This window comes from Otolemur garnettii, unplaced genomic scaffold (assembly GCF_000181295.1).
Source record: "Otolemur garnettii isolate 467f Iridium unplaced genomic scaffold, OtoGar3 scaffold00055, whole genome shotgun sequence".
Taxonomy (NCBI): Eukaryota; Metazoa; Chordata; class Mammalia; order Primates; family Galagidae; genus Otolemur; species Otolemur garnettii.
Window position 1 is genome coordinate 1511147 of NW_003852450.1, and position 12347 is coordinate 1523493.

At 43.8% G+C, this 12347-nt stretch overlaps 1 protein-coding gene across 1 annotated transcript in view; it reads left to right on the forward strand.

The window, feature by feature from the left end:
• Positions 1 to 488, forward strand: part of CD34 (CD34 molecule) — a 22804-nt gene extending 22316 nt beyond the window's left edge. The window contains exon 8 of the mRNA XM_023514551.1: positions 4 to 488. Within this exon, the coding sequence (XP_023370319.1) occupies positions 4 to 100 (97 nt within the window). The 3' untranslated portion in view covers positions 101 to 488. The remainder of the gene's footprint in view (positions 1 to 3) is intronic.
• Positions 489 to 12347: the final 11859 nt, after the last annotated feature.

A 12347-nucleotide genomic window follows, 5' to 3' on the forward strand; every position in this document is an offset into this window, starting at 1 on the left:
CAGTGTGAATCGAGGGGCTCAGGAGAACGGCACCGGCCAGGCCACCTCCAGAAACGGCCATTCAGCAAGACAACATGTGGTGGCTGATACCGAATTGTGACTCAGCTTGGGAGGGCAAGGCTGGGCAGTGTCTGGGAAAGCAGCTCCTCCCTGCATCTGACCACGTGCTGCCTCCATGCTGGAGGTGACATCCCTTTGTCCAATCCTTTCCCACTGTGCACACCTCAGGGGGGCTGTCTTGGGACCCTCCCTGGGGCAGAGGCAGGTAAACTCCCACCCTTTATGCATTCAGCGCCTTAAACCCTGTTCTTCTTTGGGTAAAGATGTGATGGGGACAAGCTAAGGTCCAGAGAATCTCCCAGGAAGGGTTGATGGCCTTGTGGTGTTGGCACATGGACCCCTTTCCCCTCCTCCCCTCCTCTCTGCTGAATTGCAGGAGCCCCCAGGGGAAAGGATGGGCTTTTTTAGGTCATCATTTCCTCCCAGGAGGCTTTGATTTCTACTGCTTTGATTTTTAGTTTCTCACCTATATTTTCTTTCTCTACTTCAGGGAAATCAAAGTAACTCTTATACCTCCTGCTCCCTCGTAACAATATAGCCAAAAGAATATGTTGTCTTAAACCACTTCCCTTATCCCTCCTGCAAGACACTGTGGACTTGGTCACTAGCCCCCCTTGTTCTCCAAGTTTCACCAAGCTCCAAGTGTCCCCCTCTTCAGGGGCACACGTACAGTTTTCTGGCTGGAGCCTGGAACTGGCTTCTGAGTTTTAGACCAACAGCTTAGTCCTGTCTTCTCTGGGGCCACACAGAGACTCTCTCTTTTTCTCCCTCTGAGTCCAATGGACAGTACCATGGGACCAGATCTTTGAGCCAGGCCTCTTGCCCTGTGCTTTTCTGAGAAACCCTCTTATTCTGAGGCTAGGTCCCAGCCTTATCCTCTGATTGACCCCCGACTCCTGGGTTGAGCTGTGGCCTCAGTCCCCCAGCAGACTCCTGTCTGTCACTGTCTCCCTGCAACCAACCTCTTCATTGCTCTGTACCCTGTAGGCTCTGAGCCCCAGGGCACCTCCTAAGGATGCTTACCACAAGCCGCCCCTTCTGTGGGTGAGCCAGGTCCTTGATTGTTGCGGTCGTTTTTTTCCAGAGGTATGGGCCGGAATCCTGGTTTCAATGACGGTTGGAAATAGAACTTTCCAGAGATGAAAGGATTGGGTGAATTTTTTTTTTTCTCAATAAAAAGTGGTGTGGGTAAATACTGTAATTAAAGTGATGCTGAAACACCATCTGTTCTATGGCTCCATCTTAGCTGGGTGTGTCTGAATGCAAGAGTGGTCTCTCCATCAAACTGGGCTATGCAGTGATGTGAGAAGCAGGGGCTAGCCAGGCCAGACCCCCTCAGCAGACACAGGTCCCACTGAGGATGCTGAAGACCTTCATCTAAGTCTGACAACTGCTCCTCTCCGTGGGAGAGGTGGAGAGGCTTCCAGAAAAGCTGGATGTTTCCAGTGGTAGGAAGAAAGGCAAGCCCAATTGCAGTCTTAGGATGGAGGGTGGTGTATTGGGGCCCTGTGGGCTGCATCCTTCACAGACACCCTTCTGAGAAGAGAGACGTGCTGGTCACTGCTTGCAAAACAGGCAAAGCAAAGGGAAAGAGCAATGCCTTATCACCCTCTATTATTAGACTGCCCCCTCCCCAGGTCAGAGCAGCACAGTGAAGGACTACGTGGGGACTGTTGTTCTGAAGATCTAGCTACTGACTCCAGGAGGGGGCTGGTTTCTACCCTCAAGATTTATAAAGCAGCCTAACTGCAAAAAAAAAAAAGAGGAAAAATTTGTAAGCACTTACCTCCCCTCAGCTTCCAGATGTCCCCACAGCCCTATCCTGCCACAGAAAGTGGGGGAATGAGTACTGACATTACCGAGTCACTCTAGGAAACACACCCAAGTATGGCAACAGAGGCAGAAGAGGTTGAGGCAAACAAAGGTTGATTCTTCTGATCTTATCTCACAAGAGCCAGACCTTGCTCTTTAGCACTCCCGCCCCCATCTCCTCCATGCTTTTCTCCAACTTCCTTTTTTTAGAGACAGAGTTTCACTTTATTGCCCTCAGTAGAGTGCTGTGGCATCGCACAGCTCACAACAACCTCCAACTCCTGGGCTTAGGTGATTCTCTTGCCTCAACCTCCCAAGTAGCTGGGACTACAAATACCCACCACAACGCCTGGCTATTTTTTGTTGCAGTTTGGCCGGGGCCGGGTTTGAACCTGCCACCCTTGGTATATGGGGCCGCATCCTACTCACTGAGCCATGGGCGCTACCCTTCTCCAACTTCTTTAATTGGAGGTTCATCCTCAGGACTTTGGGGGAGATAAAGAGATGAGATCTAGAGTCTTCCCTAGAAGGTTTGGCTGGCTTGGTTATATCAAGGGAAGATGGTTAACGGGAAAGGTGAATCCAGGTGGCCTGCATCTAGTAGCACATCTTGCTGTGCGAGTGTCCAGAAGCAGGTCTGGCCCAGGCAGGGACATCAGGGAAAGGGATGGGAATGGAGTACAGACTCCATGGAAACGTGGGATCTTGCCACAGACCACCACTGCCTGTGTGAGCAGAGAGGGTCTTGCCCTCCACACAGGAAAGAATTCAAGCCCAGAGCACGAGTGAGAGAAAGAACAAACAGGAGGTGCAGGAAGGAGTAAGAAGATTTATTGAAAGCAGAGTACAATCTCAAGGCAAAGAACGGGTTGAAGCAAGAAGGAACAGTGTCACCCCAGGGTTAGGGTCAACCCTAATTATATGCTAACCTGGGGGTAGAATATCCATGGATTTTTCTGGGAAAAGGGTGAAGATGTCATTCTTAAATCCTTAAATCCTAGAACTGGGAATCCTCCCCTTTGCTTGACCTTATCAGGTAACTTCTGGGAGTTGTCATGGCATTTGTAAACTGTTATGGTGCTGGTGAGCGTGATTTTTACTGTGCTAATGAGGGTCCTTCATTTAGGGGCACTATTGCCTCAATTTCAACATGGGCATACTCCCATTAAAGGAATCCACCCTTTTATCTTATGCAAAGATGTTATGGCTAAGGTAAAATAACTAAAGGATCTCTACGGGCCACATTTATTTTAGCTAAGCCTATTCACATTCTTGTGACTTTCTTATCCTATTGGCCTTTCCCTTCTGAACTGTGCCCTCTGCCCTAACTGCCTTCAGGGTATCTGACTCCTTTCTCAGTGGTAGGAGGAGAAAAGGCAACTGAGTCTTGGTAATATCTCCAGTCTCAGGCCTGCAACCTGCAATACCATTTCACCTGAGTTAGTTGGAATATGTATGTAGGCTTTGGGAGGAAAGGGTGTATGTGTGTTGGAGGGTGGCTCCTGGTTCCCTGCGATGCTGGATAGTTGGCCCTGATGTACTTCACTTGCTTTCTAGAAAATCAAACTTTTCCACCGTAGGCCTGCTCACTCTGGGTGCAGCACTGGCTCCACCTGCTGGCCTTGAGGAGCTCCTACTGCTCAGCGGTTAATTCAACTGCCTCCATGTTGGTTTTCTGTCTCAGCTGCTGCGTCCTCAACAGTCTAGTCCAATTTCTCTCATGCACAAAGCTCATATAATTGTACAAAGTCACTACTGGTTAGAACTTTAGAACTACATTCAATTCAACTTGCTTATAAGTACGGTTAACTAAAGCCCAGAGAAGGGATATGGGCTTCCCAATCACCCTGAATTCATGTGTCCTGAATCCGATGCTTTTTCCCTGGTCTTCTTATCCTACTTTCTGCTGGGGTCTCTGGGTTTCTCCAATCAGATGTCACGAAGCCTGTGTGGCAGTGTCAGGAGAGGTTTGGGACTTCCCCTGAGCAGCATTTCATCAACATACGGTCTTCCAGACCTTATCAGCCAACCAGGTCCTGCAGGATCCTAGGTATAAAGATTGCCGAAGGTCATGCCCACAGTCAGCCCAGGAGAATTACATTTATGAAAAGTGTGCCTGGAATCATCTGCTGCCAGATTTTCATCTAAATGAATAGATAGCAGTATCCTCTAAGTCTGGATAAATAGATCAACACCATCCCGTTCCTTCTAGGTAGATTGATCCCACACTTCCTCTTCACCCAGACCCAGAAGAGGGAAGAAATGTCCTCTTAAGCTGTGCAGCAGGGTGGTGCTTCTGTTCCTAAAGCCCCCTTTGAGGAGTTCTCAGCCACCATCCAATCATTCAACAGTCTTACTGAACATCTATGCCAGACATTGTTCTAGAGACCAAGTATAGAAGAAATACTCATGGATCTTGGAATTCTAGCAGAGGAGAAAGACAATAAACTATTTTATTTATGTAAACATATGCATATGCCTTCAGGTCAGCTTAAGAGCTGTGACAAATGTAAAATTAATGAGAGTATTTTCCATGTGGTGGCTCCTCTTAAAACAGTGGCTAACCAATGGGGTGAGGGTGGGGTGTGTGTGGATCAGATCAGGACTGTTTCTTTTTGTTGCTGTTGTTTTGCAGTTTGGCCGGGGCTGGGTTTGAACCCTCCACCCTCGGTATATGGGGCCGGCACCCTACTCACTGAGCCATAGGTGCTGCCCAGGACTGTTTTTGCATGTTGTATTATCCCACTTAAACAGATGTACATTAAAAAAAAACTTCCATGAAGTCAGTCCCTGACCTCCCCTGACCCCATTGGTTAGAGACTTTAAAAAAGTAACAGGTGAGAATATAGATTCACTGGAATGAAATGAAGAAGCAAGTTGTGTTCCAGGCTGGAAGAGATCATCCCAGACTGCACAGAAGAAATGTCAACTGCAGAACCCGGTGATGCAAACCCTGTGAGTGCAGAAAGCTCTGTAGGAGGGAGGGTAAGAAGGCCAGGGGCTGTGTCAGTGAGTAAGGCGGGGAAGGACAGAAAGGAGACCAGGCCATATGAGGCCTTGTAGGAGAAGGCTGGGAAGCTGCTGGAGAGTTTTGAGCAGAGAAGTCATATAATCTATTTTATGTTTTGAAAGGATCATTCACATTGCTGAGACGAGACTAGAGGTAGAGGAACAAGAGAATAGAAGGAAGGACACCAGGCGGACTATACTGACAGTTTCAAGAGAAACAGTGTTGACTGGGAGTAGGTGATAATATTGGTAGTGGTGAGATGAAGCAGAATTAAAAGATGTTTTGAAGGTAGAGCTAACAGGACACGCACAGTCCATTTATTCCTTCAAATCACAATCACAGTAACAATGATAGTAGCTGACACTTATTGAATTCTTACTGTATGGAAATTGAGATGCCCTACCAACATTTAAGTAGCGTATTTTACTTAACATTCACAGGAAGTCTAAAAGTGGGTACTGTTATCTCTGTAAAAAAAAAAACCCTGAACCTCAGAGAGGAATAAGGGACTGTGCTAGATACCCAGTGGATAAGGCAGAAAGGAGTTAGATGCAAGTTTATTAGAACCCACAGTTTTTAAATCTTGGAGAAAATTCAAGTACATTCAAGCAAATGAGAAAAAAAAATAACAAAAACTAAACTCAAGACAGAAAGTGAGAAATAACCCAGGAAAAGACTAAATGAAGGCTGTGTACCCAGAGGCAGGCAGACTCCTTCCAGCTGGGGAGCTCTGACACTGAGGCACGGACAGATGGTATCTGAGTGGGTCTGTAAAAATGAATAAGATTTTTGGGACAATAATAGGTTCAGACCTCCAAGGCTGATAGAACACATACAATATGTAGAGATGGGGAAGTATAAGATACTTTCAAAGGACAATGTGTGTTTTCAAGTAATGGCAGGGAAATAGGATGTGTTAGAGGAAACTGAGACTTGGAAAGATCAACATATCCCAGTTTGTAGAGTATTTAAAGCTAGACCACAGAGTTTAACTCTATTCAATAGAAAAGGAAGGGCCTGAAGAGTTTCCATTTATCTGTTAACTTATTTATTTATTCAACAGATTTTTTGTGTACTTATTATAATCTAGGCACCTGGGATAAGACACAGTCCTTTTTGTTATAGGGAGTGATGATGGAACAATTTGTATTGAGCCTAAGTTTGATGGTATAGGAAGTTCTGAGAGCAAGGGGTATGGAAGGCCGTAGGTGGCTTCCTAGAAGAGGTAACATCTGGCCTGGACCTGTGAGACAAGCGGAAGGTAAAAAGGAGACCAGGAGAGGAATGGGCATTCCAGGGAGAAGGGGGAGCCTCGGCCCAGGTGTAAAGTGGAGGTGGTCATTCCGGAAAGGGGACTGATTCTTTCAAGGCCCAAGCAAAGAATGTAATTCTTTCTCACACCCTTTATTTCTTTGCTGAGACTTTCTGTTCTCTTGTTTCAAGCATATCGTAATGTCTCGTTGATGCATTTTTACGATGGCTCTTTTAAAATCCTTGATGATTCCAGCATCTCTATCATCTCTCTGTTAACATCTGTCAATTGTCTTTTCTTGTTCAATAGAAATATTCCTGGTTCTTGGTATTATCGGTGGTGTTTAATTATAAGATTTTTTTTTTTTTTGTAGTTTTTGGCCGGGACTGGGTTTGATCCCACCACCCTTGACATATGGGGCTGGAGCCCTACTCCTTGAGCCACAGGCACCACCCAATTGTAAGATCTTAATCTAAACCTTTTTTCTCTGCAGGCATCCTTATATTGGTTTGGTGTGTCTAGGTTCCTCATCCAGCTGTTGATCCATCCCCACCTCCTTCACCTGGAGTGTGAAGTGGAGGGAAAGGGGTACCTCATTATTACATGGCCAGGGTAGAAGCTCAGGCTCCTAGGTCCCTGCTAATGTCACCCTGGTACCACGTCACTCCTCAAGGAATGGCCTCCTTGCGGCCTGTGGTCCCTAATCATTCCACCTATCAGTCTCTTTATGTTTGCTTTATAATGTCCAGGGTTTTTAATGTATGTAGTGGGAGGAATAGGAAGACGTTTGTTTACTCCATCTTGTCTGGAATTGGAAGTTCAAGCCAAAAATACAAAGAAGAGGAGGAAATCACAACCATGAGACTGGAGGGTTAGGCAAGTTCTAGACCAGCTATTCTTGAAGCTCCCTTAAACTCTAGAACATTGAGAACTTTGAAGAGCCTTTAATTTTGAGGATCATATCTATTAATAATTACAACATCTGAATTACTTTTTAATTAATTTTTGGCTAACAATAACTAGCCCATTACATGATAATGTAACACATTTAAGTGAACAACAATTATATTTTCTAAAACAAAAACTATTAGGGAGAATAGTGTCATTGTATTATGTTTTGGAAAATTTCTCAAGTACCTGGCTTAATACAAGACTGCCGATTCTTTTTATTTGCTTCTATATTCAATTTCTTATGATAATATATGATGTGTAGCCTCTGGAACACTCCACTGTATACTTGAGAGATAATGAACACAAAAAAGGCATAAAACATTTTAGTATTGTTATGGAAATAGCTTTGACTTCAGAGACCCCTGGAAATGTTTTAGGGACCCCTCGAGGGACCTGGATCCCATGTTGGGAACAGATGCTGTACACCTATACTATTTTGGTAGCCACTAGTGACATGTGGCTAATGAGAACTTAAAATGTGGGTGAACTCATATGAGAAACAGAAATTTGAATTTTATTTAATTTTAATGAATTCAAATTTAAAATTGGAGCAGTGTAACATGGTATTTTTTTTTCAAATATAACCTTATAGTTTTGGTAGGAATAATATTTCACTTTAACCTATGAAAATTTAGCACGTGAATTGAGATGTGCTGGATGGACTAAATACAGATTTGAAGGATTTAGAAAAAAGAATGTAGGACATCCCATTAACACTTTTTATATTGAGTATGTTTTGCTGTAATAATACTTTGGATATATTGGATTAAATAAACAGTATTTTGAAATTGACTTTAACTTTTGTGTCCTCTTTAAAACGTGGCTAGATAATCTTAAAAGGCATGATGGCTCACACTGTATTTCTTCTGGGCTACGCCATTCTAGATGGATCTAGATAATGCAGATTTTGTGAGCCACATGAAGTTTATTCTTTATTTCGAAGGTAATATGGAGCCATTGAAAAGTCTGAAGTAGGCAAAGGACATGTCCGATTTGCCTTTTAGGACGTTCACTTTTGAACTGAGAGAAGAACCAGTTGGGAAGTGATTGCGCTATTGCAGGTGAGGGAAACTCAAGAAAATTGGCTAAATTGGAGACATAACAGGAAGAAGAAATTAACCGAATTTGGTTCTTAGGTATAATAATGGCATGGTGGTTAGAGTATAAGAAAATGTTCTTATTTTTAGGAGATGCATGCAAGAATTGTTAGGTATAAAGTGTCATAATGTCAAATATATTCACATGGAAACACACGCACACACCGTACATCTGTGAAAGAATGAGAAGGCGAATAGCACCTTAGTATTATTATCTATCTATATCTACATATACACATGGAGAAAGGAAGAAAGCAAATGTTACACAAAATATTAGCAATTTTGAATCTAGGTGAAATTAATCTAGTAAATGGGGGCTCATTTTATTCTTCCTGCAAACTTTTTGTGGGTTTGAGAATAAACAAGTGGGGCTGGCATGGTGGCTCGTGCCTATAACCCCAGCACTCTGGGAGCCGAAGGTGGGTGGACCGCCAGAGCTCAGGAGTTCAAGACCAGCCTGAGCAAATTGAGACCCTCTAAAAATAGAAAAACACAGCCAGGTGTTGTGGTGGGTATCTTTTAGTTCCACCTACTCCAGGAGGCTGAAGCAGGAAGATCATTTGACCCAAGAGTTTGAGGTTACTGTGAGCTATGATGCCATGGCACTGTATCCAAGGTGACAGAGACTCTTGTCTCAAAAAAAAAAAAAAAAGATGGAGAGAAAATTAAAAGAAAAAATAATGTTAATAGGTCTTAGTGATCACTGATTAGATGGGAGAGAAAGGTAGAAAGGCAGTCAAGAGTTATTTTCTGGTTTCTTCTTTGGAAACAGAGAGGACACTGTTGTCATTTCCAAAACAGAAACACTGGAGGAGAAACAGGACTGTGGAATGTTGACAAGTTCAGTGTTATGGACTTTGAGGAGCTCCACGCTCCCACAGGTAAGTGTGCAGGCCCAAAGTTTCTCAGAAGGAAGTGTTAGGTATAAAGTGTCATAACGTCAAATATATCCACAGAGAAACACACATACACAGCGTACATCTGTAAGAGAATGAGAAGGCAAATAGCATCGTAGTATTATCTATCTATATCTACACATACATAGGTGGCGCTAGACATGTCGCATGCTTGGGTGTCTCTAGAACCTAGATGGTAGTTGAAGGTTTCGGAGGGCAGTACACTAGCAAGGACATGCATGGAGAATGAAAGAAAGGCGACAAGGTGTGAGGTTGAAATCCTGGCCAACACTGACATTTCAGGGTCCGCATGAGAGCAGATGACTCCCAACATGGCCTCACACACCTCCTTGTAGGCAGGCCCTGCTGTTCCTCCCACATGGGTCTCTGTGACAAGAGGCGGGGGAAGGGATGGCAAGTCACTCCTGACACTGTCCCAAAAGACATCTCAGCCTTTACCTTTACCTTGTGCATGCTCATTCTTCCGTGGGAAGCCACCTGTTGTGTTAGGAGCAGCCCTACAGAGGTCCGTATAGGAAAGAACGGCCAACAGCCGTGTGATAGAGCTTGGAAGATCTTGGAAGAGGATCCTCAAAATAATTTTTTTAATTGAAAATAAATAAAAATAATAAAAGGATTGCAATCTCGTGAGCAATCCTGAGCCTACCCAGCTACATTGCTCCAGATCCCTGACCCTAAGAAACTGTGTGAGATAATCAACGTTGTTTTGAGTCATTACATTTTGGCGGTAATTTTTAATGCAGCAACAAAGAATGCAGATGCCTCAAAGGAGACTCTTCGGATGGAGTGGTCAAGGTCATCTGAGAACTGTGAGACTGGGGTCATGAGAAGCCAGGGAAGAGAATATCTAGTATCTCCGTGTCACTTGCTTCTGGGTGGAAGAGGATGGAATTTTCAGTGATTGACAACCTTGGTGAAAGCTGTCACTAGAGTGTGGGGGTAGACGACTACCTACCCGGGAAAGGCAGAAACCAGATTATAGTAGACTAACAAGTAAATAATAATAAAAGCTATAATTTTTTTCTATTATTATACTTATTGGTGGGGAAATGTCCAAGTTTCAAAATCCTCATTATAGGGATGAAAAAACCAAAGTCCCAACTGCTAGTATGTGACAAAATCCTCCTGAACCACCTACCAGCGACCTATTAGAGTCCTTTCCAAGTAGGATGGTCCTTCATCTGGATCTGCCTGGCTCACCCCACTTGTCTTAGGTAAGTACTTAGGAAGAGTGGCTCGGCGCCTGTGGCTCAAGTGGCTAAGGCGCCAGCCACATACAACTAAAGTGACGGGTTCGAATCCAGCCTGGACCCACCAAACAACAATGATGGCTGCAAGCAAAAAATAGTCGGGCGTTGTGGCAGGCGCCTGTGGTCCCAGCTACTTGGGAGGCTGGGGCAGGAGACTCGCTTGAGCCCAGGAGTTGGAGGTTACTGTGAGCTGTGAAGCTACAGCACTCTACCCAGGGGGATAGCTTGAGGCTCTGTCTCAAAAAAATAAAAATAAAATAAAAAATAAGTACTTAGGAAGAGAATAGACAAATTAAAATGAGACATTCTTTCCTTCAGTCCACATTTATTTAGGTCCTTGTTAGAGACTTCGCTACCTGGCCAGCCTTCTTAGGCACCAATGGGCAAACAATTCAATGTGGCAATTTTACATATGACACAAAGCCAGCACTTCCTAGGCAAAAAAAAAAAAAAAATTCTGTCTTATCTTCAGAAAGAGGGGGCCCCTACCCAAGGTCGAATAGAGCACAGTAAAATTTAGCAACTGCAGCATCAACAAATGAAGCAATCAGAGTAATCATTCAGCAGTGATTAATAGCAACAGCTCTGCTTGGGTCTCAGACATGAAGCTATAGATAGGTAGCTATTCCTAGCTCAAACTCTGTTTTAATGTCTTTGGCCTTCAGTCAATCAATTCACCTTCCTCTGACCCATACTCCCTCCCACATAGAAAGATTTCCTGCGTATGATTTACCCTGTGAGTAGAACCCACTTCAGACCTGCTTGAGCTGTATTAAATGGCCACAGGGTTGTGTGGTCAGCCTCCCTGGCTCTGGAGTCAGACATGCCAGCCTTTAGAGTCCAGCTCCAATGTTAGCTTTGTGACTTCAAAAGCTTAACCTTTTTAATCCTCAGCTTCCTCATCTGGAAAAAAAAAAGGGGGGAATTAGAGAGTATCTATCTCACAGTATCGCCACAAGTATAACAGGAAGAAAAAGATGTTGTGCAAAAAATGATTATTTCTTCATTCTAGGGTGGAGCAGGATTCATCACAGAGGCGTTTCACTCATTTGCTGAATAAAAAAACATTTTGTTAAACATATTTGGTTCAGTAAAGCAGCTGAGGCATCTGAATCCTCAGCCCCTTCGCTCAGCCCAGAATGAGACTATCCCAGAAGGGAGATGTTTGTTCAAAACAGCTAAATTTCTTTGTGTAATAAAGTAGCAGTAATCTGATGTTTTCAGGGAGAGGTGGAGAGTAGTAGAGATTGGGCAAAGGGAAAAACAACTTCAGATGGGGCTTTGGAGACAGAACAGTGAGGAAGGAGGGTGCCAGCATGTTAACATCATAATTTCCAGGATTGCCTGATCTGAGTGGTGCTATAATCATCTGACATTGCCCTCAACCTTCAGTAAGAGTCTTCTGTATGAAACGGCCCTATGTTCTGGGGGTCTTTATGAAAAGAAGAAGAAAAGGAACTCAGCTTGCTCTCAGTGAGAGTGATGGGAAGAGGGACAGCATTGTTAAGAGGCAGGTGAAAGAGTTTGAATTAAACTTAAGGGACAGGTGAAAGAGTTTGAATTAAACTGGATCAGGAATTCATAAGATAAAGTGATCAAAAAATGGCAGCCCATCCCCCAAGTGTTTTGGGAAACCTTGGGAGAACCTGGACCCTCCACCAAATTTAGTATAGGGACTTAGGCTATCAAAAAAAAACATGATCCAAGAAGGCTGATAAAAATCAGGTTACATTAGGAGAGAATGTACATCAAGCAATTAGCTCAAAGCCTAGCCCTTGATAAGCACTGAACCAAAGGTATCTATTATTACAATGATTTAGTGTTCAATTTCCTCTTTTCTTCACCCCTTTGGACTTCAAGGGCTCATGATGTACTTGAAAATTATGATGCAGTCATTCGTGTATTCTACAAACATTTATCAACTTCCTTCCATGTATCCGATATGTTAAATAATTTCAGATTGTAGTAGTTATCATAGCTAACATTACTGAGGGCTTA